The sequence below is a fragment of the Aethalodelphis obliquidens genome, unplaced genomic scaffold, assembly GCF_003676395.1.
Source record: "Aethalodelphis obliquidens isolate GAN/ISIS:26980383/991018 unplaced genomic scaffold, ASM367639v1 scaffold7, whole genome shotgun sequence".
In the NCBI taxonomy this organism is placed as follows: Eukaryota; Metazoa; Chordata; class Mammalia; order Artiodactyla; family Delphinidae; genus Aethalodelphis; species Aethalodelphis obliquidens.
Window position 1 is genome coordinate 37,106,690 of NW_020837951.1, and position 27,873 is coordinate 37,134,562.

Below are 27,873 nucleotides of genomic sequence, written 5' to 3' on the forward strand. Positions count from 1 at the left end.
AGGTGGGAGGTGGGACAAGGGGGAGGGTGGGTCCCGTCGTTGCGGGGGCGGGGCTCGGACCAAAGGGGTGAGGTTTGCAGGCCGAGGCTGCAGCTAGGGCTGCTGTGTAACTGCCCCAATCCATTACCTCCCCAGGTGCAACGGGACTCGCGGAACTACAGGTGTGTGGCGGGGTGTATGTGGAAGAACGGACAAGGACGGGGGTGCGCTTGGGCAGACATGAGGAGGTGGGGATCACGTTAGAGAAGGAGAGGATCTAGAGAAATGCTGGCTGGGGGTGGAGTGAAACAGTTGGGGGAGGAGTTGGGGGCTCAGTGTAGGGGCTAGGAGGTGCATTCTCCAGTAGCCCTTGCGGGGGCGGGGCGGGAGTGCTTTGTGAGGTGGGAAGTACAATGTGAGGGGGTCAGGTCGCTATCAGAAGTGGAGGGTTCAGACGACACTTGAGGGGGAGGGGATCTGAAGCGCTTTAAGGGAAAGGGGAGGTGTCGTGTGATGGAGACGGGCTGGTGGTCCGGAGTGTGGGAGGGGCTGTGTGGAGGAAGAAGGGATAGGGCTGTGGGCACTGTGTGAGGGGAAGGGGTTGCAGGTCCCATCTGGGGAGGGAAGAACCCCTAGTGCTTTGAGAAAGTCTGGGGGCATTGTAGAGACTCCGGGAAGATGTTTGTGTACTGTGTTTCAGGAATGAGGGTGTTGGAATTAGGGGGGTGAAGAAGCCAGTCTGTGGTGTTCCCGGCTCGTCAGCTCCTAACTCCACCTTCAGGCCTGAGCACTCTCAGAGAGGATCCAGGCCCTACTTGCCACTAGGGCTTGTGTGACTCTCTCAGTCGGCTTTGGATCTGTCTGGCTGAGACAGGTTTTTTCCCCTTAGCTGGTGTCCCTGGGGACCCTTCCCCTGCTTCGGTTCCTGTTATCCCCCCACTCTAGTTCCTGTTCCTCCTAGAAGCTTGCCTTGGTCCCTGTCTTCCCCCTCCTCCCCCACTTTGCCCTGCCCTTATGCTCTGGGTGTGCTCATTTCCCACTTCCTTCCTCACCCTGGGGCCTGGCCTGGTCCTTGCCTGTCTAGGAGCTGTGCCCTGCCCCAGACTTCGTACTCCGTGGCCAGAGACCTAAGTAACCAGCAGCAAGGCCCAGACCTCGCCCTCACTACTGCAGAGGTCTCTCCCAACAGCCCCCCAAGTGAATGGTAGACACCTTTTTACCACTTGCCACAAACTGATTTCCCCACACTCTTCCTTCTCCTGGGTAGGGAACCCTAGGCCCCTCGAAAATTCTGGGCTTCTGTGGGAAGGGGAAATGGTGAGAAGTGCTGAAGTTCTATGAGGCATGTTTTGAGAGGTGGGCCACTATTGTCGGCTGAACTTGGGAAGGGATGTGAGGTTCCAGTCTCTGCTGGGGGAGGGAGGGGGAATGGCTCCCCACCCTCCTGGCTTGGAAGCTATCAGAACTGAGACTAGGGCCTAGTCCTTGTGGCGGCTCCTCTGGTTCCCTGAGGGGACTTGATGTAGTGCCAGAGCTCTTTTTGCCCCTGGGCAGGCTGGGAGAGGGTGAGAAAGCCCTGTTTTCCACACAGTGGCTGAATGAGTATGACAGTGTTGCTGAAAGGGGCCCCAAGCCAGTCTCCTCTGGCTGAGAGACGGGCTGGGGAGGGAGGGGGTGCTGAAGCCAGACAAAGCCGTGGGGTAGGGTGGGGTAAAGGAGGGCAGGCTGAAACCTTTGAGGAGGAGCTGATTGCTATGGCAACACAGCTTCCCAGACTGTCTCTCTGAGAGGCAGGCTTAGGGCGGACTCACTCCAGCTTCCTCAAGACTGAGGCATTTGTGTGAGTGGGTGGAGCGTGAAGAGAAAGGGCATCAGTTTGCTGTGCAGAGACTGGAGTATATAGACTTTCTGCTTCGGTACAGGCAGCAGTGCATTCAGATGCTTGGATCCATCCTCTGAAAATGGATATGAGTGAACAGCAGCCATTAGAATTATAGCAGTATAAGGTCCGAATTGTAGAGGCCCTCAATGTCTATACAAACGCTCATTTTTACAGATTTGGAAATTAAAAAAAAGACTGAGATTTTCTCCAGGTCTCACGGTGAAAGAGCAGGTGTTAGGATCCAGGTCTCCTGATTGCTCTTTACTCAGCCCAGGGCTCATTGTTTCTTTCAGCCAGTGTTTATTGAGCACCTATTATGTGCCAGGCACTGATGCTGATTCTGGGAATACCAGCATGAACAAAATGGACAAAGTTGCTGTTCTCATGGAGCTTCCATTCTAATAGGGGGAGAAATAAATGTGTGTGTGGCTGGGAAGGGAGAGAAAGGGGGGAGAGGAAGGGGGAAGGGGAAAGAGGGAGAAGTGTCAGCTGGTGATAACTGTTATGAAAAAAATAAAGCAGGGTAAGAATTTAAGGCAGCTAGGTAAAGCCTCTTGATTGTACCATGCTGCTTGCTTTCCCAGTACACACTGAGGCCTAGAACATCTTTGATCCTTCCCCCTGAACTTCTGCCCCCTGACTTTTGCAAATAACTAAGGCCTGGGCCTATGGTAGTGGCAGTTAGATAGAACAAGGTGGGGTCACCAAGGAATTACTCCTTTCCTACAGTGTTCTTTGTCTACCTGTCTTCCCAGTAAGCTTTTGCTAAGGCAAGTGGGCTTTTACGTTGGTACTCTGCAATTTTGTTCAGGGTGTTGAAAATTTCCTAAATCCCGTTCCTTAGCATTAGGGAACCAGCAAGGAAGTCAGTCCACGGCAACTGGGTTCTTTTTCAGCGTTTTTCCCCTGGTCTGAGGTAAGGAGAAAGGAGGCTAGAGGAACTGTTACTTGGTTGTCCTTCCTAAGTCTAGGGCACAGGGAGGAAGTAGGGGAGGAGAGCCTCATTTTACTGTCCAGTGACAACCTCAGGGCCCTTAGGGCCCACCACTACAAGCAAGGTAGAAACAAGGACCTTGGGGCTTCTGTGGCTTCTGAACTATAAAAGAATGCACTCCCGCTCTTCTGGAGGCACAGCCAGGGAGCCTGCCCTGGCTGATGCTAATTCTCTAGGGTCTCAGTTTGAGTCTTTCCTCTTTTGGCTCTGGTCTTTGCCTCTTGTTTTGTGGAAGACCTGAGTCTTAGAAACCTCTTAAGCCTCAAACTGTCTGAGGGAAAGGTAGGCAGGACTGTTTATTTTCTTAGCTTGCCCGTAGATCAGCCCCTCTAAAAAGTGTCTTTTAATGTCTAATCCTTGCAAAGGTTTCCATCCTGGTCATTTAAAGGATAAGAGAATAAGAATTAGGAATGCTGGTTCTGCTGCCACTTAATTTGGTTGGGTCTGGGCTGGGCTTGGGGCCCAGTGACTCAGGGGGAGGGTGGGGAGTTTCGAGGGAGCTGTGAGTCATGGGGGTGAGCTCTGTCAGAAGAGTTGGGCATATTTCCCCCTACTCTGGGCAGGAGCCTTCCTATCCCACTTCTTCCCCTGGGTGCTCTGCCTCCTTGAACAGGGGCTGATGAATAGAAAGAGTGCAGAAGGGCTGAAGCAGCCTGATCTCAGAATGGAAGTTTAGAGGCACAAAGGATGATGTCTAGTTCCTGAATTAAAAGGTATCCCTATCTCGGGAGCCCTTGGGGCCCCTCTAATGAAGGCAAAAGAACATCAATATAGAGTAAGAGAGGAACAATACTATTTCTCAGTGGAAAGAGATGAGATCCCACTTCAAGACCTTTTCATCTGCCCTGGCACGAAGGAAGCTTCCTGGGATTCAACAGCCCTCTGGTCTCTGCACCTCTGGTTTGCAAGGCACGGAGAGATGAACGGGAGTGGGGATATTTGGGATCTGGTGTTGAAAGAGCAAGCTGACTTTGGGGATTGTCGAACTTTGTCTGTGAACGCCCTAGGTCGTCCTACTGACCCGCCTCTGAAGAGGAAGGGAGGGGTGAAAAGTGGGAGGCCTACGTCTTTCAAAGTGTTAAAAGGCAAGGCTGAGAGCTGCTTTGGACTCCTGCAGCTGAGGGGTTAAGGAGATGGGCGGGGCGACCCTATGTAGGCCGGCCCCCCCTTGTGGACCAATGGGCTCGCGCCTCTTGGAGGGGGCGTGCCTCACGCTTGAGGTCGTGGGGAGGCTGGCCTCCTTTAGGCCAATTAGCATGGTCGCTGCCCATGGGGGGCGGAGTTTGAGGGGGGCGTGGCGGCCGCGGCTGCAGCGGTGGGGGAGTGGGGGCGCTGGGCGGGGCGGGCTGCCCCATCAGCTGGTAGGAAATGGCCTGTGAGTCAGAGGGGCAGCGGAGTCGGCAGTGCGGAGCCCGGGCGCCCGCGGGGAGGGACAGTCGCGGGGAGGGGCGAGGCAGCGGCTTGGGGGCTGCGGGCGCCAGGGCCCGCTAGTGTTGCACACGAAGCTGAACAGAGAAGATCCTAGCAGAGCAGGGCTCAGGCTGAGCCACCCTTTGTCTGGGTTGGGGGCCCGTGGTGGGGAGGATCGGGCATTCGAGGGGAGGGACCGGGACGGGACGGAAGGGCCTGGAGCAGCGGCGCCGCGGCGGAGCCAGTCTGGGAACGGGGTGAGTTTGTGCTAGGGGGAAATAGCAAATCTCCGCAGCTCCAGTAGGGAATGGGGCCTGTCCCAGGCTGTGGGGAGGAGGGGGGAGAGAAAGGACCTGGGAGGCTAAGCAGGGGGTGGGGGGGATCGGTCAGAACAAGGAGTCCTGGAGCCGGGGTGCTGGGGTGAGTCTACTGGGCTCATTTTGGAGGAGGTGCTAAGATTTGCTTCCTCTCCACGGAGGGTGGAGGGCTCTAGGCCAGAGCGAGGCAAGGGGTTGGTGAGAGGGCAGAGGTTAACCTTTCTACCCACAGTAGTGGTCCATGGGAACAGCCCCCGTAGCTAGTGTAGACGTGTGCAGGTACAAAATGTAGAGCAGCTGGCAGCAGTTCCTTCTGAACGGCGTGAAGGTGAAAAGCACATGGAGAGGAATTCTCCTTCCGGCCACCTTCCTTGATCAGGGTAGAAATGGATATCTTTAATACTGAAGTGGAGAGTGAGCCTGGCAGCTCAACATCCACCTACCCCACCTCCCAGGCCTAGCAGGTGTCTGAGGGTACAGACCCCGTGGTATTCTGGGACTTGTTGTTTTTGCTGGCCTTGCTCCCTTGGTATGTTGGGAGCTGTAGTCCTTGCCAGCCACAGCCTGGCACAGCTGTTTGACGCCAGCTGCTGCCCACCCCCTGCACAGAGTGAGATTTGGCCTACCCTGCCCCTCCCCTGCCAAGTCCTGCCCCATGAGTCAGCTTGAAGCCATGGTCTAGAGCCAGACTGGCTGGGTGGCAGGAAAGTGAGTCTTAGAGATTTTCATTGACAGGGCAGGAACTGAGAGGGCTCTGGGATAATGAGCAGGTGCCAGCCATGCTGGGGTCAAGTAGGGCATCATGTCATCACCTGGCTTCCCCAGGGCAAGGGCTCAAGAGGTCAACTGGGATGATGGGATGACTTAGGGGTGGGAGTGCTAAGGAAGAGGCCCTTCCTGAATCTGTATAGCATGGGTAGAGGAAAGGAGGGAAGAGATTAGTACAGGCCGTACCCTCTGACAATGCTGCCATTGGCGTTCTGCCCTTTCCAGACACCCCACCCACCACAGGGAACCAGAATTTTCTTAGGGCTTCCAGTTCTAATGAGAACTTGGTGAAATAGGATAGTGTAGGATAGTGCAGTGATGGGAACTTGGTGTAGGAGAGTTTTCCAGTCCCTGGATGCAAAGCTCCCCTTTCTCCCTGCGTCCCACCCCCATCTTTAATTTATTTTATTTATTTATTTTTGGCGGCGCTGGGTCTTCATTGCTGCACGTGGGCTTTCTCTAGTTGCGTCAAGCAGAGGCTCGGGCTTCTCATTGCAGTGGCTTCTCTTGTTGCGGAGCACAGGCTCTAGGCACGTGGGCTTTGGTAGTTGTGGCACACGGGCTCAGTAGTTGTGGCGCACAGGCTTAGTTGCTCCGCGGCATGTGGGATCTTCCCGGACCAGGGCATGAACCTGTGTCCCTCGCATTGGTGGGCAGATTCTTAACCACTGTGCCACCGGGGAAGCCCCCCACCCCCATCTTTGTTGTTGCTGATTTTCCCTATACAGTTAATCTCCCTGCTTCTCTCATGTTCTGGGAGTTTTTCTCTGCACTGTCAGGACTGCTGCCCAGATCTCTGGGACTTGCATTTTACTTTTTTGAGGGCTGCTATGTGCTTACCCCTGTGCTTGGAGTTGGGCAGAGGAGTGAAGTACAAACCTATCCTCAAGAACCCTATGGTCAGTCTACGAGATGTCTTACCCACAGGAGCAAACAAAGCTGTCACTGGGCTACAGGAGATAGTGGTACTGCTATAGGTGAGGTCTCAGAAGAGACAGACACTTATGGTCCAGGGTGGCCGTAGTAGGCTTTATGGAGAGGATGGCATTTGGCCTAGCCAAGGAAGGTTAAGACTCCAGTAGGCATAAGGGGACATTCCTTGAATGAGAAAGGGTTTTGTGGATAGCAGGCAGCACAGGCTACTGACCAAAGGATAAGCTTGATCCTGGGGGCAATGTTTTCTCCCATGAAGGAAGATGGCCTTCAACTGGACATCCCCTCACCCAATATGGACTCCTGAGGGTGGACTAGTCAGTGAAGACCATCTTGTACCCTGACAGAAAAGCAGTGGTTTTGGTTTTGGGGTGTTGGATGTGTTGGGGAGGAGTGGCGAGGTACTCCTGCTCTCTGACTGTCACTGTCTTATCACTAGTTTGCAGGGCCTAGGTAGGGGGAGGGGGAGGCCCTGGAAAGTGCCTTCTAGCAGTGCTTCCTCCCCCACCCCGCCCCCTCTAGACTTGTTTTTGGTTAGATTTGTTGCTTCCTGTTAAAGGGACAGACTGCTGGGGCCAATTGGGAGTTTAATGCTGAAGGGCCCACTTTGAGCTGACCTGAAGATTGTACTTCTAAGGAGCGCTGTTGGGGATGTAAGTTTCTGTAAGGCTTCTGCCCTTAGGGTTATGGGATGGCACTTGTCCCTTTAGAGATAGGTATGTGGGAAGGAGTTGTGCAGCTCAGTGGCCTTGACTAGGAGAGTTGAATTCTTGCGTTGGCCACCTCGCAGTTGGCATGGTCTCTTGGATCTTGGGGTATCTCATCCCCCCTCTCATTCAGGGCAGGAGTCCCTAGCTGGTGGCCCTGATAAGTAGTTATCCTGCCTCAACTTACTTGTCACATCCTTATTACAATGAGCTAAGACCTGCCTCTCTGTGACTCCTTGTGTAGCCCAGTTCTGCCCTCTGGGCCCTGGATCCCAAGACTGCCCCTTCTGTTTCTGAAGGGCTCCTCATACTGGAGGAGGTTGTCCTGGCGTATACTCTGTTAGCTGACAGTTGGAGAGCAGCCTTACTGCTGGCTCCAGAGATCCTGGCTTATGTCTGTTTTTCTCTCCTCAGGGTCTAGCTGAGCCTAGGAGCTGCACGGAATGGTGGCAGTCACCTCGCCATTGCAGCAGGCATGGACCAGACTGCAAGCTAGGAGAGCAAGGCATCAGTCAGGAAGAGGGAACACACAGCTAGGCTTAAGGCCTCTTTATCGGGGTGAGTGCCAAGGAGAGGGAGGGGGAGCAGGTACAGTTAGAAACCTGAGCTAAATGTGTCACCTTCTCAGAAGTTCTGCGAGTGGCCTTTATATTCCATTAGTCCATCTGAAGGTATTAGATTGGGACACCTTCGCCCCCAGGAACCTCACAAGCTCACCTCTTCAGTCCAGGGGAGGATCTGAAATTCACCTGGGAGGGAGATGATTCACTGATTGCCCTGACCATCTTTTCTTCTCTTCTCTTGCACAGATGTCCCCAGGCCCCCCAGCCCAGGCCCAGCATAAAGGCTCTGGGGGGGGTCCCCCCTGACCCAAGGGGGGGCTTCATGCGCCACGTGCAGGCGGAGCCGTCTCCATCCTCAGAGCCAGAGGCTGGCCCTTCACAGCCTGCAGTCAGGCAGGGGGCCCTCCAGGGTGGCCTGCTCATGGGCTACAGCCCGGCGGGGGGGGCAACATCCCCCAGGGTCTACCAGGTATCCATCTTTTCCCCTCCAGCTGGTGCCTCCGAGCCTCATAGGGCCCTGAAACGGCCAGCCCCACCTGAGGGTCCCCGGGAGCTGAAGAGAGGCCCTGGGCTGGGGGCCAGAGAGGGACTACCCCCTGAAGAACCACCTACTCTGGGGCTATTGGGCCCAGAGGGACTGGGGCTGGGACTGGGCGTGGCCAGCCAACATTTCTGCCATCATGGCCTCTGTGTTGTGGAACAGGGAGGTAGCTCCACCTCACCTTGGACTTCAGGGGCCCCGAGTCCCCCCTGGCCCCCATCAAATGCTTCCTGCAGTACTTTGCACACCAGAGACTGGGCTTCCCCACATCCTGGGGGACAGGGGTCCCTGGGGGAGTCCCCAGGGCCAGCCCCTCCGGGCCAGCTGCACACACTTGACACTGATTTGCACAGTCTTGCACAAATAGGGGGTAAGAGCCTAGTGGCTGGGGTGGGCAATGGGGGCAGCCCCTGGCCTAGGGAGTCCCCTGGCACTGCCAATGGGCACAGCCCCGAGCACACACCCCCTGGCCCTGGACCTCCAGGCCCCTGTCCCACCAAGCGAAGGCTGCTTCCAGCTGGAGAAGCCCCGGATGTCAGCTCTGAGGATGAGGGGCCAGCCCCTCGGAGGCGCCGGGGAACCCTGGGCCACCCTCCTGCTGCCAACAGTTCTGATGCCAAAGCCACACCCTTCTGGAGCCACCTGCTGCCTGGGCCCAAGGAGCCTGTGCTGGTAAGCCAGGAGAGGAAGTGGTCTGCTCTTAAGTGGACGTCTGTGTGAGGAAAGGTGATGGGCTTGGGAGGATGTTCCTATGAGAGCTTGTGATGAACCCCTGCTCCAAACATTGGCCTCCACCCAATCTCTGTCCCTAATCTTTCCTCTCCATAGGACCCAACAGACTGCAGTCCCATGGGGCGGAGGCTGAAAGGTGCCTGTCGCCTGAAGCTGTAAGTAACCAGCTTCTCCCTCTACCCCTCCCTGAAAATGGGGCAGATGTCTGTAATTCTTTTTCCAACCCCAGGGTGGGGGACCTCAGGGAAGGAGCCCTAGGTAGTAGCAAATGGTGGGGCCCAAGGACAGTAGCAAGCATAGCAGAATACCTCAAGCCAACCCACTTGTGTGTCCCCTCCCCTACCAGGAGCTCCCTTCGAAGCCTCCGGAAGAGGCCAGGCCTGCTGAGCACCCCCAGTGCCTCCCCTGTTCCTACCCCCGCCATCAGCCGTACCCTGTTGGGCAACTTTGAGGTAGTTCCCCTTGGGTTCCTTGATTGGTGGATCTTGCGGGAAGGGATGGTGGTGTGTGTGGCTTGGATGGGTAAGGAAAACAGCTAGCATCTGTCTCACAATATGTTTTCCCACCCCATCCCCAGGAATCATTGCTGCGAGGACGCTTTGCACCATCTGGCCACATTGAGGGCTTCACAGCAGAGATTGGAGCTAGTGGATCCTACTGCCCTCAGCATGTCACGCTGCCTGTCACTGTCACCTTCTTTGATGTTTCTGAGCAAAATGCCCCGGCTCCCTTCCTGGTATGACCTGACCTAAACCCAAAGTTAGCTCATGAGGGGCATGAGGGGTTGGGGGCAGGGGGTATTCTTTTTTTTTTTTTTTTAACTGACAAAGCAAAAGACTTTATTGGGAAGGGCACCCTGGGCAGAGATCAGCAGAGTTAGGGAACCCAGGAGAACTGCTCTGGAAGTATTCTCTAGATCTTCTTGCCTAAGAGTCAGAGCCAGGTGGGGAGAACTCTAGTGTACGGCAGGGGCCAGGTCCCAGAATGAGAGATTGTGGAGATGGATGAGTGTTCAGGGATCTCCCAGACCCTACTTTGTCTGATGGCTCCATGGCCTTCCCAGGGCGTCGTGGACCTGAACCCCCTGGGGAGGAAGGGTTACAGCGTGCCCAAGGTGGGCACCATCCAAGTGGTGAGTTTTCCCTGAGGGGGAGTGGGAGTGGGGACAGGAAAACATCCCCTAGACCCTACCAACCTTGCCCTTCCTGTCCCCAGACCTTATTTAACCCCAACCAGACTGTGGTGAAGATGTTCCTCGTGACCTTTGACTTCTCGGACATGCCTGCTGCCCATATGACCTTCCTGCGTCATCGCCTCTTTTTGGTGCCTGTGGGTGAGGAGGGGAATGCTAGCCCCACCCGCTGCCTCCTCTGCTACTTGTTGCACCTCAGGTGAGGACAGGGCCCTGGATATCCTTTCCACAACCCAGGGATGTCCTCCCTGAATAGCATCTCTCCTTGCTTGTCTACAGTCTGGGGTCTTACTTTGATCACCCTGTCCTCCCCCAGGTTCCGGAGCTCCCGCTCAGGCCGCTTAAGCCTGCATGGAGACATCCGCCTGCTTTTTTCCCGCCGGAGCCTGGAACTGGACACAGGGCTCCCCTACGAACTGCAGGCTGTGACTGAGGCCCCTCACAATCCACGTTATTCACCTTTGCCCTGATTGTCAGTGCCCTGAACCCATGTGGGCCAAGGACCTGCCCATCCTGCTCCATCCTGGACAGAGCAAACACGTGGAGAGGTGCGAGAGACCCTTCAGGCTTGAATTAAAGCCCTCACCACGCTCATGCCCAAACTGATTATTTGGGTGTTTAAAGCTTCTGATCTTACCACACTCTGCCCTACTCTGGGTACTCCACGTGCCTGCCCCCTCCCTTGGATTTCCCAGGCCAGCTGCGGTAGTGGGGAGGAACTGGAGCTACCCTGAGGTTGTCCTAAGTTCCCAGGCAAGTCATGCCAGCGTTGCCTCCCTGTCCTGGGCAGGGGCCACTTATTATTTTATTTATTTTAATTTATAATTTATTCAAATTGGATTGCCTTGGTAACGTCCCAAACCTGATAATTGGCATTGCCCCTCCTCCTTTCCCACTCTCAGATATTGCTCCAACCTCAGGAGTTGAAGAGGCTGATATGGGGGCTGTAGGAGAACTGCTCTCCCTCAGCTGGGAGCAGAGAAGTATTCCGGAAGGACTGAGTCACCAGCCAAAGACTCAGCTTCCCCTGTCCTTCCTTATTCCTTTCACTTCCCCGACCCTCTCACCTCTCTCTGAAGGCCAACTTTGTGTGTGTGTGTGTGTGTCTGTGTGTGTGTGTGTGTGTGTGTGTCTGTGTACGTGCATGTGTGTGAGAGAGAGAGCATGCGTGCAGGCACACACACACAGGTGTCAACCACACCTCATCTAGGACTTCAGACTCTGGTTGTCCCTCTCCTTCTGCCTGTGTCTCCTTGCTTTGGGGTCCTGACTGAGGAAGGTGTTCAGGGGACAGAGTCAGGGCCAAGGACTGGGGCGCCTCCTCTCACCTGGCCAGACTCTGACCCACCTACCTCAGTTGGGGTGAGGGGCACCCCTCAAACTCAGTCATGTAGTTATCAACTACCCCATTCCCCACTCTAGACTCTGACCTAGCCTGAGCCCTGATACCCGGGGCTGGGCTGAGGGGAACAAGCATTTGCTAAAACTTGAAAAAAAAAAACAGGAAAAAATTGTACCTGGTACTTTTTTTAAAAAAAAAAGAAAGAAAGAAAGAATAAATTCTTGTTTGAAACTTGAACTAAGCCTTACTTTTTCTGTTCGGGAGAGCATGGGGATGAGGATGGAGAGCCTAACTAGAGCCGGGACTCTGCCCTTTCCCCAGGAAAAAGGCCTGAGGCAGGGAAGTCTTAGGGGAGGCCCCATGATTCTTAGGGTCTGGTCTTGCCCCTTTCACATAATGGGGTGGTGTGGTGGGGAAGGTTCTGCTGTAAAAGCTGAACTCTGAAGGCGGATCTGGATTCTTACACTGGTTCTGTTGATGATTTTAGCTCCTCTGAGCTTCAGTGCTCTGATATGTAAAATGAGGGTGACTGTGCAAGTCTCCTAATGCATGTGACAGAGCATCGGAAATGTGTGCAGGGTGACATGCTCCAGAGAAGGCTGAATGTTGGGGCTGTGTGCCGGACTCTGTATGCGAGGGAACCTGGCCTGATAGACCCTGACGGGGTAGAGGAAGAAAAAGCTATGATGCCTTGGGAAAAGAGGGGAGGGGGAAACCTCAGTCCAATCACCGGGCAATGTTAGGCCCAGTCACCATGGTAACGGGAATGGGGTCGGTCCCCAGTGGGAGGGCTGGGTACAGCACAGCAGGACTACCAGAGAATGTCACTATGGCAACCACGGCAATGAGTCAGCTCCAATCGCTCGTCGCTATGGTGAAAGACGGCGATTATACGCTCAGAAGGGTAAACTGAGTCTCCAGTGGGGATAAAGAATTCTGTGGGAAGCTTTTCTGGGACACCTGCACGCGAAAAGTAGCCTCCATTTGGTCACCGTGTTCGGGATCTTGGGCTTGAACAGCGAGAACAAGAAAAAGCTCAAGCCTTGAGCCCTCTCTAGAAAGTCTGCGTCTCCCAGCGAGCAACTTGATGCACGCTTCCGCCGAGTAACGCTGATTGGCTGAATGTGGAAGAGGGAAGGGAAGGCCGGAAGTACATCCGGGGGAGTGGAAATACGGAAGGAAAGGCTCAGGTCCGGGCATCTAGAGCGACTGCTCTGCTCCGCGTCTCGTTGGTTCCGGAGGTCGCTGTGGCAGTGGGAAATGCTGGCGCGCTCGGTGCGGGCGTCTGGGGCCCTTTTGCTGAGGGTGAGTGCAAGGCATCCTTTTCTAAGGGTCGGGCCAGAGATCACTTGGGTTTTCAACTGGGAAGGGGCCAGATTCTAAGTGTGGGGAGAGAACTGGGATCGGAGGTTATGGTACTCGCCTGAGTTCCTTTCCGAGAACCCTTTAGGGTCGCGGTTTAGGGACATGCCTCCGGGACAGGCACCGAGAGGGGCGGGGTGCCCGACCGACTGGGTCTCTGCTGATCCTCGTCTTCCCTTTAGGGCTCCGTGCAGGCTTCTGGCCGCGCTGCGCGCCGCGCCTCCTCTGGATTGCCCCGAAACACCGTGGTGCTGTTTGTGCCGCAGCAGGAGGCTTGGGTGGTGGAGCGAATGGGCCGATTCCACCGCATCTTGGAGCCTGTGAGAACCTCTTCTGCCCACCCCGGGCCAGCCTGAATCCCAGTTCCCTCACGACATGGGGGAATGGGGTGAGACCTCGTTGGGGCCTGCCTTCACCTTTGGCTTCTGACACCCTAGGCCAGACCTGGCAGGGCCCAGACTGCTGACGGTCATACCCATCTTACCACCTTTTCCCATTGCGCTAGCATCCCACAGGCCCCACATTAGGAATCTCTTCTATTAATCCTCTCAGCTCCACCTGTCTGCATGGAAAAGGCTACTCTGCTGGCTCCTATCTCCTTGACTGTCCCTTCCATTCAGAGATCCAGCCTTACATTCCTATCCTTACATTCTTATGTACCGGTGACACCCCAAGCCTTCTGTTTTTCTGGGCAGAATCTATGTTGATTCCCTACCCACTCCAGGCCTAGCTTCGATCTCAACCCTACAGCCCCCCATCCTTCTGAAGACCTGTAACTCCTCTTCCCAGGGCTTGAATATCCTCATCCCTGTGTTAGACCGGATCCGATATGTGCAGAGTCTCAAGGAAATTGTCATCAACGTGCCTGAGCAGTCTGCCGTGACTCTTGGTGAGGGGTGTGGGGTGACATGGGTGCTCTGAGGCCATTAGGATGTGGTTGCAGGAGAAAGAGCTGATTGGGACCTGGAGGCCTGACCTCCTTTCTCTCCTGCTCCTGCACCTACAGACAATGTAACTCTGCAAATCGATGGAGTCCTTTACCTGCGCATCATGGACCCTTACAAGGTATCTGTCCTCTGCTTTATTCAGCTCCTGAGTTGCTCTCCTCACTAAAATCCTGCATGCAAGCTACTGACACTATCCATGCCCCTTTCAGGCAAGCTATGGTGTGGAGGACCCTGAGTATGCTGTCACCCAGCTAGCTCAGACAACCATGAGATCAGAGCTCGGCAAACTCTCTCTGGACAAAGTCTTCCGGGTAAGGGGATCTGAGCCAGAGTTAGGGTTTGAAGACACATACCTGGCACTCTCAGTCCTTTCTGGGGATCAGTTCCGGGACCTTCTCGGTTTCGCCCCCTGAAGGTTGGGTTGAGGCCATGGAGCTTACACCTCTCTTCCTCCAGGAGCGGGAGTCCCTGAATGCTAACATCGTGGATGCTATCAACCAGGCTGCTGACTGCTGGGGCATCCGCTGCCTCCGTTATGAGATCAAGGATATCCATGTGCCACCCCGGGTGAAAGAGTCCATGCAGATGCAGGTGGGGGCCAGAGAGGGATGAGGTGGAGTACTTCAGGATGCTCCAGTTGCATAGGGACCTGGACTCCCTTCCCTGTTGTGATGGGTACAATTGCAGGTCTGTGTAAGAGTTTACTTTTACTCTGGTTTCTTGTTGATGGGGCTTGCTGGGGGCTTCTAGGTGGAGGCAGAGCGGCGGAAACGGGCCACAGTTCTAGAGTCTGAGGGGACTCGAGAGTCGGCCATCAACGTGGCAGAGGGGAAGAAGCAGGCACAGATCCTGGCCTCTGAGGCAGAAAAGGCTGAACAAATAAATCAGGCAGCAGGTCAGCAGAGGGTAGAGGCTGAGTGATGAACAGGGTATGGGTCTTTGAGGCTTGCTACTGGGACAGGAGCTTTTGGGGTACCCTGACCTCATAGGTTAAGCTCTGTCTCTTTTCTTCCAGGAGAGGCCAGTGCAGTTCTGGCCAAGGCCAAGGCTAAAGCTGAAGCTATTCGCATCCTGGCTGCAGCTCTGACACAACATGTGAGAGACCCCCTAGGTGGGATTGGGGATCAGGAATTGGCAGTAGAAGAGGTTCTCTTATCTACCCTTGGGAGAAATTCCTGCCTTTTTGGTTCCACTGAGCCACATTACATGATCTCTTGTATTGTGATCTGCATATCCTCTTTCTAGGAACCTGATTTCTCTCCACTTCCTTTCCTCCCCCCCCCACCCCCCATGCAAGTCTGTGATCTCTGATTTTTATCTTCGCTGTGGCCACAGAATGGAGATGCAGCAGCCTCCCTGACTGTGGCTGAGCAGTATGTCAGCGCATTCTCTAAACTGGCCAAGGACTCCAACACTATCCTGCTGCCCTCCAACCCTGGCGACGTCACCAGTATGGTGGCTCAGGTTAGAGCGCCCTGAAGACCCAGCATAGAGCACCAATGCCAGAGACTGAGACGCTACCACCACCACCATCACTTTCCCCATCGAGTCCTCTAGAGTGCCCTGAGACATACACCTCTCTTCATCCCCTGAACGAGACACCCCCAGTCATCCCTAGCAATAGGGAACCTCTTGAGACATCTTTCTTTTTTTTTTTTTTGCAGATGCCTGTATTAGTATTTTGAGGGTGACCCTGCTCTGGTAGTTTGTAACATTCCTAGAACCAACTCCAAAGCTTTTAAGACTGAGGCTTGAGAGAGAGAAAGGAAAAACAAGCTTACTGGCCCCAGCTCTACCTTCTTCCTTTGAGCCATTGGTGGGTTGGGCTATACCTTCTGCCATGTGTCATCATGGCTCTCTCTCTGTCCCTCTCCTCAGGCCATGGGTGTGTATGGGGCCCTCACCAAAGCCCCGGTGCCAGGAGCCCAGGACTCAGTCTCCAGCAGGAGCAGCAGAGATGTCCAGAGCACAGATGCAAGTCTTGATGAGGAACTTGATCGAGTCAAGCTGAGTTAATGGAGCTGGGCTTGGTCAGGGAGGCTGGGGACAGGGAAGCAGCGCTCCCAGATTCTGGCTCTAGCCTCCCTGCCAAGATTTTGGTTATTATTTTTTTATTTGAACTTTAATCATGTAATAAACTCACCAGTGGCAAACCAAAACTGTCCTCTTTGATTGGGGAATGAAGTTAGGAGAGTCACCGGTGTTCTCCTTGGATGACCACTGCCACCTCCAGTCCTGTCAGGTCTTGGGAACTGATTCCTCCATGAGCAAGATTAAATGTCATGTAAAGTGAAATCATCCTGCATGTCTTCAGGAGAAGCTGTGGGATACAGTGGAAGGATTAAACCACATGTCGACTGAACTGCCAGCTGGGGAGTGTAGTCCCCCCTCTTGCTAAGTGTAGGGCTGTGAATTTGAGCAGGTGTTGGTGTTTTTTTTAATGGGAAAGAGGGCCGTCCTGGTAGAGTAGTGCTCAAAGGGTCCTCAGGGACTGAGGACACTCATTCGTTCATTCAAAAACATTCAGTGCTCAGCCATAAGAAGGAATGAAATTGGGTCATTTGTAGAGACGTGGATGGGCCTAGAGACTGTCATACAGAGTGAAGTAAGTCAGAAAGAGAAAAACAAATACAGTATATTAACGCATATATGTGGAACTTAGAAAAATGGTACAGATGAACCAGTTTGCAGGGCAGAAATAGAGACAGACGTAGAGAACAAACATATGGACACCAAGGGGGGAAAGTGGCAGGGGGCAGGTGGTGGTGTGATGAACTGGAAGATTGGGATTGACATGTATACACTAATATGTAAAAAATGGATAACTAATAAGAACCTGCTGTGTAAAAAAAAAAATTAAAAAAACCCCAAAACATTCAATGATGTCTACCACGTGCCAAGCTCAGTGCTACAGAAGAACCCAAATCCTATGGTCCCTGTTTTCACAGGAAACAGAGCTACAAAGTGATAAGTGCTGAGGTGGAGGAAAGTTCTGGCTGAGTGATCCTTGGGGGAGGATCATGTCACTTTGTGGGCAGCAAGGTTACTAACTCGGACATTGGGCTCAGGCTGGAAAAATCAATGCTTTCATCAGGCTACAGTTGGGGACTGGAATATGCAAAGGCCCACAGTTCCAGAGAAGTTGAAGTATTCACAGTTGTTCTTTGTGGCTGATGGGTGGGGTGTTAGGGGGTGTGACAATGTGGCAGGGGCCAAATCTCAGGGAGATAGGGTCTTGAAAGAGTTTGGCCTTTATCTGGGGAGCAGGGAGCATGAAGGGTTTTTTCCCTTCCCATGAAGAATTTTAAGAAGATTAAGGTAATCACATCAGAGTTTCAGATGGAGCTGTCCTGCTGCGATGTGGTCAGGGGATTTGAAGGAGAGATGGGAGGCTGGAAGGACAGTAAGAAGGCTACTTCAGTGGTCCTGGAGAGGGTGGTGAGGCCTGAACATAGGTAAGGGGCTTTGGAGATGAAGGTGGAGGGATATTTCAACATATTTCTGAATTAGAATTTATTCATTTATCCATTTAATGATTTTATTGAATCCCAACTATATGCCAAGCACCGAGGATATAGTAATAAAGAAAACAAAATTCCCTACTCTCAATGAGCTTACATTCTATTTGGAAGGGACAAATCATTAATAAGATGTATAGTATTTCAGATGCTGATGAGTTGTACTAGAGAGGGAAGTAAAGAAAGGAAGGGAGGGCTTCCCTGGTGGCGCAGTGGTTGAGAGTCCGCCTGCCGATGCAGGGGACACGGGTTCGTGCCCCGGTCCGGGAAGATCCCACATGCCGCTGAGAGGCTAGGCCCGTGAGCCATGGCCGCTGAGCCTGCGCGTCCGGAGCCTGTGCTCCGCAACGGGAGAGGCCACAACAGTGAGAGGCCCGCGTACTGCAAAAAAAAAAAAAAAAAAAAAGGAAGGGAGATGGGGAACTTGAGAGGACGGGCTGTAACATTAAGTAGAGGGTTACAGGAAGCCTCACTGATAGTACATTTAAGCTTAGATATAGAGATGAGGAGGGGACGGCCCATTTGGGCATCTGGGAGTAAAGCTGCCAGGAGTTGGAAATGCAAAGGTCCTGAGGCAGAGGGTGGCTTCCTTGTAATGTGAAGAGCAAAGCAACTACAGTGGATAGAACTGAGTTAAGGAAACAAGTGGCAGCTAGATGAATCAAAGAAGGAAGTGGGGAGTCCGTGTGTAGATTTGTAGGGCCATGTAGAACCACTACAAGAATTTAGGCTTTACTCTGAGATGAGGAAACCATTGGAGACGTTTTTTTGTTTTAAATGGTAGCTTTTCTGAGATATAATTCACATACAATGTGATTCACCTGCTTAAAGTGTAAATTCAATAATTTCTAGTATATTCACAGAATTGGGCAACCATCACAATTTAGAACATTTTCATCACTGCTCCCCAACCCCACCCCGCCACAAAACCCCTGTACCCATTAGTAGTCACTCCTCTCTCCCCTCAACCCTAGACAACCACTAATTTACTTTCTGTATCTTTAGATTTACATATTCATATAAATGGAATAATACGTGCTATTTTGTGATTGGCTTCTTTCCCTTAGCATGTTTTTTTTAAATATTTATTTATTTGGCTGTACCAGGTCTCAGTTGTGGCACCCGGGCTCTTTGTTGCCGCGTGCGGGATCTTCATTGCAGCATGCAGGATCTTTAGTTGCGGCATGTGGGATCTAGTTCTCTGACCAGGGATCGAACCTGGGCCCCACGCATCAGGAGCGTGGAATCTCAGCCACTGAACCACTACGGAAGTCCCCTAGTGAGCATGTTTTTAGGTTTCATTCATGTAGTTGCATGTAACCACTTGTAGTACGTCATCCCTTTTTTTATTGGCCAAACAATATTCTGTTGTACAGATATACCATATTTTGTTTATCCATTTATCAGTGAAGGCCATTTGGGTTGTTTCCACCTTTTGGCTATTATGATAATGCTACTATGAACCTTCATGTGCAAGTTTTTGTGTGGCCACAGGTTTTTCTCTTGGGTATATACCTACAAGTGGAGTTGCTGGTCATATGGTAGCTCTACGTTTAACCTTTGGAAGAATTGCCAGACTTCTTTTCAAAAGCTGCTGCACCATTTTTCAATTCCAACAGCAGTTTATGAGGGTTCACATTTCTTCACACCCACATCAATGCTTGTTATTTATCTTTTTTATTATAGCCATCCTCCTGTGTTTAAAGTGGTATCTCTAGCATTTCCCTGATGGCTAATAATGTTGAGCATCTTCTCATGTGTTAATAGTTCATATATTTTCTTCGGGATTTCCCTGGTGGCACAGTGGTTAAGAATCCGCCTACCAATGCAAGGGACACGGGTTCGAGCTCTGGTCCAGGAAGATCCCACATGCTGCAGAGCAACTAAGCCCTTGTGCCACAACTACTGAGCCCGCATGCCGCAATTATTGAAGCCTGCATGCCTAGAGCCCGTGCTCCGCAACAAGAGAAGCCACTGCAAAGAGAAGCCTCCACACCGCAACGAAGAGTGGCCCCCGCTCGCCGCAACTAGAGAAAGCCCGCACACAGCAACAAAGACCAACGCAGCCAAAACTTAAAAAAAGCCTTCTTTGGAGAAATGTCTATTCAGATCCTTTGCCCATTAAAAAAAATTTTTTTAATTGAAATATAGTTGATTTACAATGTTGTGCCTCTTTGCCCATTTTTGAATTGGATTGTCTTATTACTGAGTTGTAAGATTCATCCTTGGAAAGGATGAATAATAAAATCTATCAGTTGGAGTCAGCTTGGCAAAAAGGGGGAAATAAATATTATCCCTATTTTACAGATGAGGTAATGCCCAATAATGACAGTGAGTGGCAGGGCTAGGATTCAAGCTAAGTTTGGTTCCAGAGGCTTAGATCTTAGTCTTAACCAAGAATGGACAGTGGCTCCCTGAATTCTTCTAGTTTAGGGCCTTGCCCCCAATTCTAAATTACTATACTCTCCCATCAAACTCCCGTCTCTGGCCAGCCTTGCGTTCCTTGCCGAACTTCCTCGGAGGCGCCAGCAGATGGCGATAGGGACTCCCGAGGGTCGCTCTAGCCGGCGCACGCACCTCTGTGGTGCCAGGCCGCAGGCGCCGACGCTGCACTTCCGGGCGCCATTCAAGGTGAGCCAGGGTCTCCGCAAATCCCCTTGCGCTCGCTTTTGCTTGAAGTTAGGGGCCCTTCCACCCCACTAAGAGCTCGCAGTCTAGCGGGCCCCGTACCCAGGTCAGGGTGCCCAGCCGGAGGCCGGGTAGCCACCTGAGGCGGCAGAGCCATCCGGACGTCTGGGTCCCAGCGAGGCCCAACTGCCTCAAGACCTCGCACCTCTGCCCTGCTGCGCCGGGGAGGTCGCGCTTCTGGTCTCCTGGCGATCCTGGCTGTCCGGAAGCGGAGTAGGACTCCTTCCCTTCGTCCCCTGGGTCCCCACCAGGCGGCGCCATCAGCCTGGCCGGGATTCCCCTGCGGCTGCGAGCCCTGGCCACTCCAGGGGTGTTGAAATTGGCGAAGAGAGAGGAGAAACGGGCTGTCAGAAAGCAGTCTACCACTTGGAATAAGTTTCCCTCGTGGGCTGTGTTTTCCATCATTAGGATCTCCTGGCGTACAAATTCCTGTGCTCCACCCCCGAAGATCCTGATTCAGGGCATTTGGGGTGGCGCCTGGAAATCACCATTTTAAAACAGCTGCTTCAGGTTGATACCCATAGCCTGCGCACCTCGCCTTCAGAAACTCTGGTATAACTGGTGGAGAGGAACATTGCATTGGGTTGGCTATGGGACTGTTTATCTTCAGGAAGGCTTCCAAGAGGAAGTGATTCTAGCTGGGCTTTGTATTGAGAGACTAGACTATCTGCTGGTTCTTTGCCTCACAGTTATGAATTCCCTCCCCCGTCACCACCAGGATGCGGAAGATCTCAGTGCTGCTCTTCCTGGCCTGGGTGGGCTTCCTCTTCTACGCCGGCATTGCTCTCTTCACCAGTGGCTTCCTGCTCACCCGTTTGGAGCTCACCAACCATAGCAGCTGCCAAGAGCCCCCAGGCCCTGGGTCCCTGCCATGGGGGAGCCGAGGGGAGCCCGGGGCCTGCTGGATGGCTTCCCGATTCTCCCGACTTGTGTTGGTGCTCATAGACGCTCTGCGATTTGACTTTGCCCAGCCCCAGCTCTCACATGTTTCTGGGGAGCCTCCCACCTCCCTGCCCTTCCTGGGCAAACTGGGCTTCTTGCAGAGGATCCTGGAAATTCAGCCCCACCATGCCAGGCTCTACCAGTCCAAGGTTGACCCCCCGACCACCACCATGCAGCGCCTCAAGGCCCTCACCACCGGCTCACTGCCTACCTTTATTGACGCTGGCAGTAATTTTGCCAGCTACGCCATAGCGGAAGACAATCTCGTTAAGCAGCTTACCAGTACAGGTTAGTCAGGCCCCTTTGGTGGCCGGGAGTACCTTGGCAAATTTCTTTAGACGTCAGAGAGCCAGAACTTTGGGTGCCCAGCTGCGTGCTTGACTAGGAGGACAGGAAGGAGAAAGAGACCCTGACTCTGTATGCAGGGAGCTCAGGTCCGGGCTCTGTCCTTCTGGCGTTTGTAATCTGCATGGGGTATTGGTTTTACTTTGGGCGAGCTCTCAGTAAAGGGGCAGGGGAGAGACGAAAAGAAGATGTGGGTCTGGTATTTTCAAAAGCGTGGAGAAGAGAGCAGAGGGTCCAGGCCCCGTCCACTCACTGACTGGGAAAAAGCAATATGTACCCAGGAAAAATAGAGCAGCAGAGGTAGCCAGGGGCTGAGAACTAGCAGAGCTTTTTATAGGAATAAGTAGTAAAAGGTCTGGGTGGAGTATGGTTACCAGGGAAAGCTTCCTGGCAGAAAATTTTAGGCCTTGAAGGATAAAGAGTTGTTTGGATGGAACTGCTGTGCCTTATAGTGCATGGTTGGGATTTCTGATAGATCTTTAAAAGGCCTTTCCTCTTCCCCGTCTCCTGACTCCTGCTCAGGCTGTGACCCACTCATGTCCCTGCAGGGAGGCGTGTGGTCTTCATGGGAGATGAAACCTGGAACGATCTTTTTCCTGGAGCTTTCTCCCAAGCTTTCTTTTTCCCGTCCTTCGATGTTAGAGACCTACACACAGTGGACAATGGTATCCTGGAACACCTCTACCCAATCAGTGAGCACGGGGCCAGAGGCAGGCCTAAGACTGGGGGCTGGGGAGGGCTATGTCAGTCCACAAATTCTGAACCTCCCATGGATGCAGTGGCCTGGGCTTGTGCCCCTGGACATAGGAGCATCAGAGCCTGGCTGGGGTTGAGGAGTGGGCCTTAGTCCCCTGTGCTCAGGTTCTCTCCTTCACAGTGGACAGTGGTGAATGGGATGTGCTGATTACTCACTTCCTGGGTGTGGATCACTGTGGCCACAAGCATGGCCCTCATCATCCTGAAATGGCCAAGAAACTTAGCCAAATGGACCAGGTGATCCAGTGAGTGTGGGATATTGGCTGGGGGAGTGGGTTTGTGTCTGAGAATCTCATAATATATGGTCCCAAGAGAAAAAAAATCTTTATTTGGAACTCTTACTTGGCTAAATTCTGTCTTCTCTAGGCCTTTTTCTGAAGCTAGGGGCCTCATCCGTTTTGAGTAACTTAGCATGTGATTTTGGGCAGTAGGGTTATGACCAAGGAAGTGTTTTTTTGCCAGAGGTCTAGGCCCTACTAGTGGAAGTTAATTGGCTGGGGGTGAATGGGCCCCTGAGAAAAATCTTTTTTTAATTAATTAATTTATTTATTTATTTTTGGCTGCGTTGGGTCTTCGTTGCTGCGCACGGGCTTTCTCTAATTGCGGCGAGCAGGGGCTACTCTTATTGCGGTGCGCGGGATTCTCCTTGCGGTGGCTTCTCTTGTTGCAGAGCACAGGTTCTAGGCACGTGGGCTTCAGTAGTGTGGCTTGCGGGCCCTAGAGCGCAGGCTCAGCAGTTGTGGCGCACGGGCTTAGTTGCTCTGCGGCATGTGGGATCTTCCCGGACCAGGGCTCGAACCCGTGTCCCCTGCATGGGCAGGTGGATTCTTAACCACTGCGTCACCAGGGAAGTCCCTGAGAACAATCATTATCCCTACCTTCTGACACATTTCTTGGCCCCCAGGGGACTCGTGGAGCGTCTGGAGAATGACACGCTGCTGGTAGTGACTGGGGACCATGGGATGACCACGAGTGGGAACCATGGAGGGGACAGTGAGCTGGAGACCTCAGCTGCACTTTTTCTGTATAGTCCCACAGCCCTCTTCCCCAGCGCCCCACCAGAGGTGAGGCCTGAGCTGTGCTTTGTGTGGTTTCCCGCTATTCAGTCCGCATCATAATCGTAGCATCCTCGTGGATCCCTCCATTTTAAGCCCCCAAATTCATAACCCTGGGCATCCCCCATTCTTATTTCCTACCTAGGCCCCTATGTCTTCCATCCTAAACAACTGACCTCAGCTTTTTGTTGAACCCGTTGACCCCTGTCCTTGTTCTCTAGGAGCCAGAGGTAATTCCTCAAATCAGCCTTGTGCCTACGCTGGCCCTGCTGTTGGGCCTGCCCATCCCATTTGGGAACATCGGGGAGGTGATAGCTGAGGTCTTCTCGGAGGTCGAAGACTCCCAGCCTCACTCTTCTACTCTGGCCCAAGCCTCAGCTCTCCATCTCAATGCCCAGCAGGTAGGTAATGGGCTGGGCTTCAGGTGACAGAGTTAGGTTGAGCATGGGAGAAGCATAATGACCCACTCTGTTGTCCTTTGTTCAGTCTTAATATCACATTCCATAGCCAAGTACGCCCTCTCTCCCTGTCCTGGACGGAGTTTGGGTCCCTGATTTCTAGGTACCCCACATGGTAATACTTGTCCTTGTCTGTGTCCCAGTTCACGTCTCTGATCTTTTCTGCCAGGTGTCCCGATTTCTTCACACCTACTCAACTGCTGCTCAGGACCTCCAAGTTAAGGAGCTTCATCGACTGCAGAACCTCTTCTCCAAAGCTTCTGCTGACTACCAGCGGCTTCTGCAGAGCCCCCAGGGGGCTGAGGCAGCACTACAGACTGTGATTACTGAGCTGCAGCAGTTCCTGCGGGGAGTTCGGGCCATGTGCATTGAGTCTTGGGCTCGTTTTTCTCTGGTCCGCATGGCAGGGGGTGCTGCTCTCTTGGCTGCTACCTGCTTTCTTTGCCTACTGGTATCCCAGTGGGCAGCATCCCCAGGCTTCTATTTCCGCCCTCTCCTAATACCCATGGCCTGGGGTTTGACTGGAGCCTTAGTGTGTGCTGGACTCCTGGCAACTACTGGGCTGAAGCTGGATTCAGTGGTTCTAGGGGCCATGGCTGCAGTGGGCTCACTTCTGCCTTTTCTGTGGAAAGCCTGGGCTAGCTGGGGAGCTAAGAGGCCCCTGGCAGCCCTGCTTCCCATGCCTGGGCCTGTCCTGTTACTCCTGCTCATTCGCTTTGCTGGTTTCTTCTCTGATAGCTTTGTTATAGCCGAGGCCAGGGCCGCCCCCTTCCTTTTGATCTCACTTATCTTGCTCCTGGTTGCCCAGCTTCACTGGGAGGGCAAGCTGCTGCCACCTAAGCTACTCACAATACCTCGCCTTGGCTTTCTGACCCCAGCAGGCCCCCCACGTCACAATGGCACGCATGCCCTGGGGCTTGGAGTTGGGTTGCTTTTATGTATAAGGCTAGCTGGGCTTTTTCATCGCTGCCCTGAAGAGACGCCTGCTTGCAGCTCCTCTCCCTGGCTGAGTCCCCTGGCATCCATGGTGGGTGGTCGAGCCAAGAATGTGTGGTATGGAGCTTGTGTGGGGGCGCTGGCGGCCCTGTTAGCTGCCGTGCGCCTGTGGCTTCGCCGCTATGGTAATCTCAAGAGTCCTGAGCCCCCTGTGCTCTTTGTGCGCTGGGGGCTGCCGCTGATGGGACTAGGCACTGCCGCCTACTGGGCCTTGGCATCAGGGGCGGATGAAGCACCCCCACGTCTCCGGGCCCTGGTCGCTGGGGCATCAGTTATGTTACCTAGGGCTGTGGCCGGGTTGGCTGCTTCAGGGCTCATGCTGCTGCTCTGGAGGCCTGTGACGGTGCTGGTGAAAGCTGCAGCGGGTGCTCCACGGACCAGGACTGTCCTCACTCCCTTCTCAGGCCCCCCCACTTCTCAGGCTGACCTGGATTATGTGGTTCCTCAAATCTACCGACACATGCAGGAGGAGTTCCGGGGCCGGCTAGAGAGGACCAAATCTCAGGGCCCCCTGACGGTGGCCGCCTATCAGTTGGGGAGTGTCTACTCGGCTGCTATGGTCACGGCCCTCACCCTCTTGGCCTTTCCACTTCTGCTATTGCATGCAGAGCGCATTAGCCTTGTGTTCCTGCTTCTGTTTCTGCAGAGCTTCCTTCTCCTGCATCTGCTTGCTGCTGGGATACCCATCACCACCCCTGGTAAATACATATCTCAGCCCTGATTCATCCAAGGACAGTAGTGATGTGAATTCAGCCCCTCTTATTTTCAGGGAGGTGTTGCTCCTCAGGTTCTTCACCTTGATACAGGGTCTCACGCCCCAACAGTTGAGAGGGTCTTCCTGATGTCCTGTCTCTTATCTGCTGTAGCCAAGCTAATTGATCCCTCCCATTGGCTTTCAGGGCCAGCAGGGTTCATGGAGGAGGGAGACAAACAGTACTCCAAGACTCAATTCTTAATGGAAATGTTACATCCTCGTGAGCGCATTTCCTGATTCTCCAGTGATGAGAGTGGTGAATTGAGCACATTCACCACTCATAGTGAGCTGTGTGTATATGAGAGAAAGAGGCTGACCACAGATTAGAGCAGTGGGGCTTTGTGCCACGGAGGGAATAACAGAGTGTTGACTGTTAGAAGCTTGGGGTGATGGGCATGCTCGTGTGTAAGAGACAGCACTGAGGTCGTAGGTGTATATGATCTTGGGGCAGTGGGCTGTGGGTTAGGGAGTGGGATGTGACTGTAAAGAGGCATATCTCTTCCTCCAGGTCCTTTTACTGTGCCTTGGCAGGCAGTTTCTGCTTGGGCCTTCATGGCAACACAGACCTTCTATTCCACGGGTCACCAGCCCGTCTTTCCAGCTATCCATTGGCATGCTGCCTTCGTGGGAGTCCCAGAGGGCCATGACTTTACCTGGCTGTCTGCTTTGCTGGTGGGAACCAACACCTTTGCCTCCCATATCCTCTTTGCAGGTAACTCCTCATTCCTCCCTTGCTTCCATTGTTTACTCTGGCTTCGTGGAAGGAAAGGAAACCCCAGGATTTGAGTGGGGAAATGTGATTTTGTTAGATCTTTGGCACCCCTTGGCCTTTGCTAATTGGAGGCTGAGCCAACTAGGGTAGTTGGGGGCCACGGTGGCCTGGTCCCTGGGTCCTCCATTGATTCTAGCCCTGCCTTCCTCTGAGGCAGTAGGTTGCCCATTGCTCCTGCTCTGGCCCTTTCTCTGTGAGAGTCAAGGGCCCCGGAAGAGGCGGCAGCCCCCAGGGAATGAAGCTGAGGCCAGAGTCAGGCCTGAGGAGGAGGAGGAGCCACTGATGGAGATGCGGCTCCGGGACGCGCCTCACCACTTCAATGCAGCGCTGCTGCAGCTGGGCCTCAAGTACCTCTTTGTCCTTGGTATTCAGGTGGGTGCAGGGGAGAGATCATGGAGTTAGTGATCTTTTCTCATGCTGTACATCACATTCTTTCACACTTTGCCAAAACCCTAGGAGAGAGCGTTGACTGAGGTATAGATAAGTGAAGTGATTGCCCAAAGGCCAGTGGCCTCAAATGGCAGTATTAAGACTTGAACCTGGGTCTCCTTCATCCTAGTCTTGGATTGTTTCCTCTCTACAAGCTAGATCTGGACCTGATGGTTTCATCTGGGGATTACTCCATTAGTGGACAGACTGGAAAATCTGAGGTGATGGCCAGGATTCTTTCCCAATCTGTGATCATTGATCTTCCTTTCCTTCAGAGGCAGAAGGTGTGACTCTGACATTCCCTCCACCCTGGGAGGCAGAGCCTGAGTGTCAGCAGCACAGATGAATAGTGCTTGCCCAAGGTCACACTGCAAGTCGTGGCTGGGCCAGGAAAAGAATTAGGTCTCCTAACTCCTAACCCAGGGTTTTTTTCCACTGACACACACTACTTTCCTTCCCCTTCCATTCTTCACAGGGACCTGCAGCAATTCTCTATACGACCTGCTTCCTCCTCCCCTTCCTTAATAACTTGACCTCTCCTCTCTTCCCTTAGATTTTGGCCTGTGCCTTGGCAGCCTCCATCCTCCGCAGGCATCTCATGGTCTGGAAGGTGTTTGCCCCCAAGTGAGTGGATTTGCTTGAGAAGTATTGGTGTGGGGGAGGGTGAAGCTTGGAGCAAACAATGAACATTCAGAGTGGACAAGGTTCACTCAGCAGGGAAAAGGCTCTAGACCTCCTGTCTGTGTCCTTTGAGATTCTCCACCTTTCTTTGCAGGTTCATTTTTGAGGCCGTGGGCTTCATTGTGAGCAGCGTGGGACTTTGCCTGGGCATAGCTTTGGTGATGCGAGTGGATGGTGCTGTGAGCTCCTGGTTCAGGCAGTTAGTTCTGGCCCAGCAGAAGGCTGGAGAACAATCAAGCCTGGTCTATACGGGTGCTGGATCATCTGCAAGAGAGGCTCAGTCACACCTCTTACCACCATGCAGCCAGGATCTACTGGCATCTGGGACTTCATTATTTTATAATTCAAAATCATAGTGGAGCCTAATCCGTAACTCCTGCTTTGGATACATCTGAGAGACTGAGGGGCTGCCTCCGAAGTGGAATGAAATAATGATGTAAATATGTGTGTCTGAGGTGTAGGGGAGCCCCCACTGTCCTGTAGGGGATATGTGGAGGGTCAGTCTCCCCTCATCCAGGCACAGATGGGATCAGCCGTCTTATGGAGACCTGGCCACATCTGAGAACTCTGGGAGGTGGTTGGAGTTGTCTGAATTCACTTCTCCCAACTCCTCCCAAATCACTACTGTTATTCCACCTGCCATTTTCCTTTGCCATGGAACATATTTTATTAAATTCTTTTGCTTTGGCTGATAACAGAGATGGCTGAAAAGACAGGCCCAGGCATCATGGAGCACACAGACTTTCACTGTCTAAAGCCCCAATAGTGCTGTATCTCCTCCTCCTCAACTGTGTCCTTTCACTTCAGAAC

The 27,873-nt window shown here is 53.2% G+C and overlaps 3 protein-coding genes and 1 long non-coding RNA gene across 8 annotated transcripts; 3 read left to right on the forward strand and 1 right to left on the reverse strand.

Annotated features, from left to right (window-relative positions):
• Positions 1-50: 50 nt before the first annotated feature.
• ATOSB (atos homolog B) lies at positions 51-11,597 on the forward strand. Of its 4 annotated transcripts, XR_003432608.1 has the most exons (10): positions 51-161; positions 7,405-7,548; positions 7,800-8,766; positions 8,923-8,981; positions 9,173-9,278; positions 9,404-9,562; positions 9,890-9,958; positions 10,042-10,217; positions 10,335-10,566; positions 10,921-11,597. XR_003432608.1 is itself a non-coding variant. In XM_027105603.1 (9 exons), the coding sequence occupies exons 3-9, from the start codon at positions 7,876-7,878 to the stop codon at positions 10,486-10,488; spliced, it is 1,614 nt and encodes a 537-aa protein (XP_026961404.1). In that variant the 5' UTR covers positions 51-161; positions 7,405-7,548; positions 7,800-7,875; the 3' UTR covers positions 10,489-11,597. The 4 variants fall into 4 exon arrangements, 3 of the variants coding, with proteins under 3 accessions (XP_026961404.1, XP_026961405.1, XP_026961406.1); XM_027105603.1 differs by having other exon boundaries at positions 10,335-11,597; XM_027105604.1 differs by lacking the exon at positions 51-161 and adding an exon at positions 4,304-4,522 and having other exon boundaries at positions 10,335-11,597.
• A 674-nt stretch (positions 11,598-12,271) lies between these two features.
• On the forward strand, positions 12,272-15,828 carry STOML2 (stomatin like 2). 2 transcript variants are annotated; one of them, XM_027105607.1, is made up of 10 exons: positions 12,272-12,665; positions 12,905-13,042; positions 13,512-13,611; positions 13,729-13,787; positions 13,879-13,980; positions 14,126-14,260; positions 14,420-14,564; positions 14,685-14,764; positions 15,005-15,133; positions 15,548-15,828. In XM_027105607.1, exons 1-10 carry the CDS (start codon positions 12,483-12,485, stop codon positions 15,683-15,685), a joined length of 1,209 nt encoding a protein of 402 aa, XP_026961408.1. In that variant the 5' UTR covers positions 12,272-12,482; the 3' UTR covers positions 15,686-15,828. The 2 variants fall into 2 exon arrangements, with proteins under 2 accessions (XP_026961408.1, XP_026961409.1); XM_027105608.1 differs by lacking the exon at positions 12,272-12,665 and having other exon boundaries at positions 13,004-13,110.
• On the reverse strand, positions 15,773-20,134 carry LOC113619996 (uncharacterized). The gene is made up of 2 exons (XR_003432609.1): positions 20,021-20,134; positions 15,773-15,989 (listed from the first exon to the last, which is right to left on the reverse strand). It is a non-coding gene; the product is annotated as an uncharacterized LOC113619996 (long non-coding RNA).
• Positions 20,135-20,305: 171 nt separating this feature from the next.
• PIGO (phosphatidylinositol glycan anchor biosynthesis class O) lies at positions 20,306-27,755 on the forward strand. The gene is made up of 10 exons (XM_027105594.1): positions 20,306-21,105; positions 21,711-21,854; positions 22,040-22,163; positions 22,823-22,982; positions 23,195-23,374; positions 23,601-25,125; positions 25,690-25,893; positions 26,111-26,325; positions 26,936-27,006; positions 27,158-27,755. The coding sequence occupies exons 1-10, from the start codon at positions 20,595-20,597 to the stop codon at positions 27,417-27,419; spliced, it is 3,396 nt and encodes a 1,131-aa protein (XP_026961395.1). The 5' UTR covers positions 20,306-20,594; the 3' UTR covers positions 27,420-27,755.
• Positions 27,756-27,873: the final 118 nt, after the last annotated feature.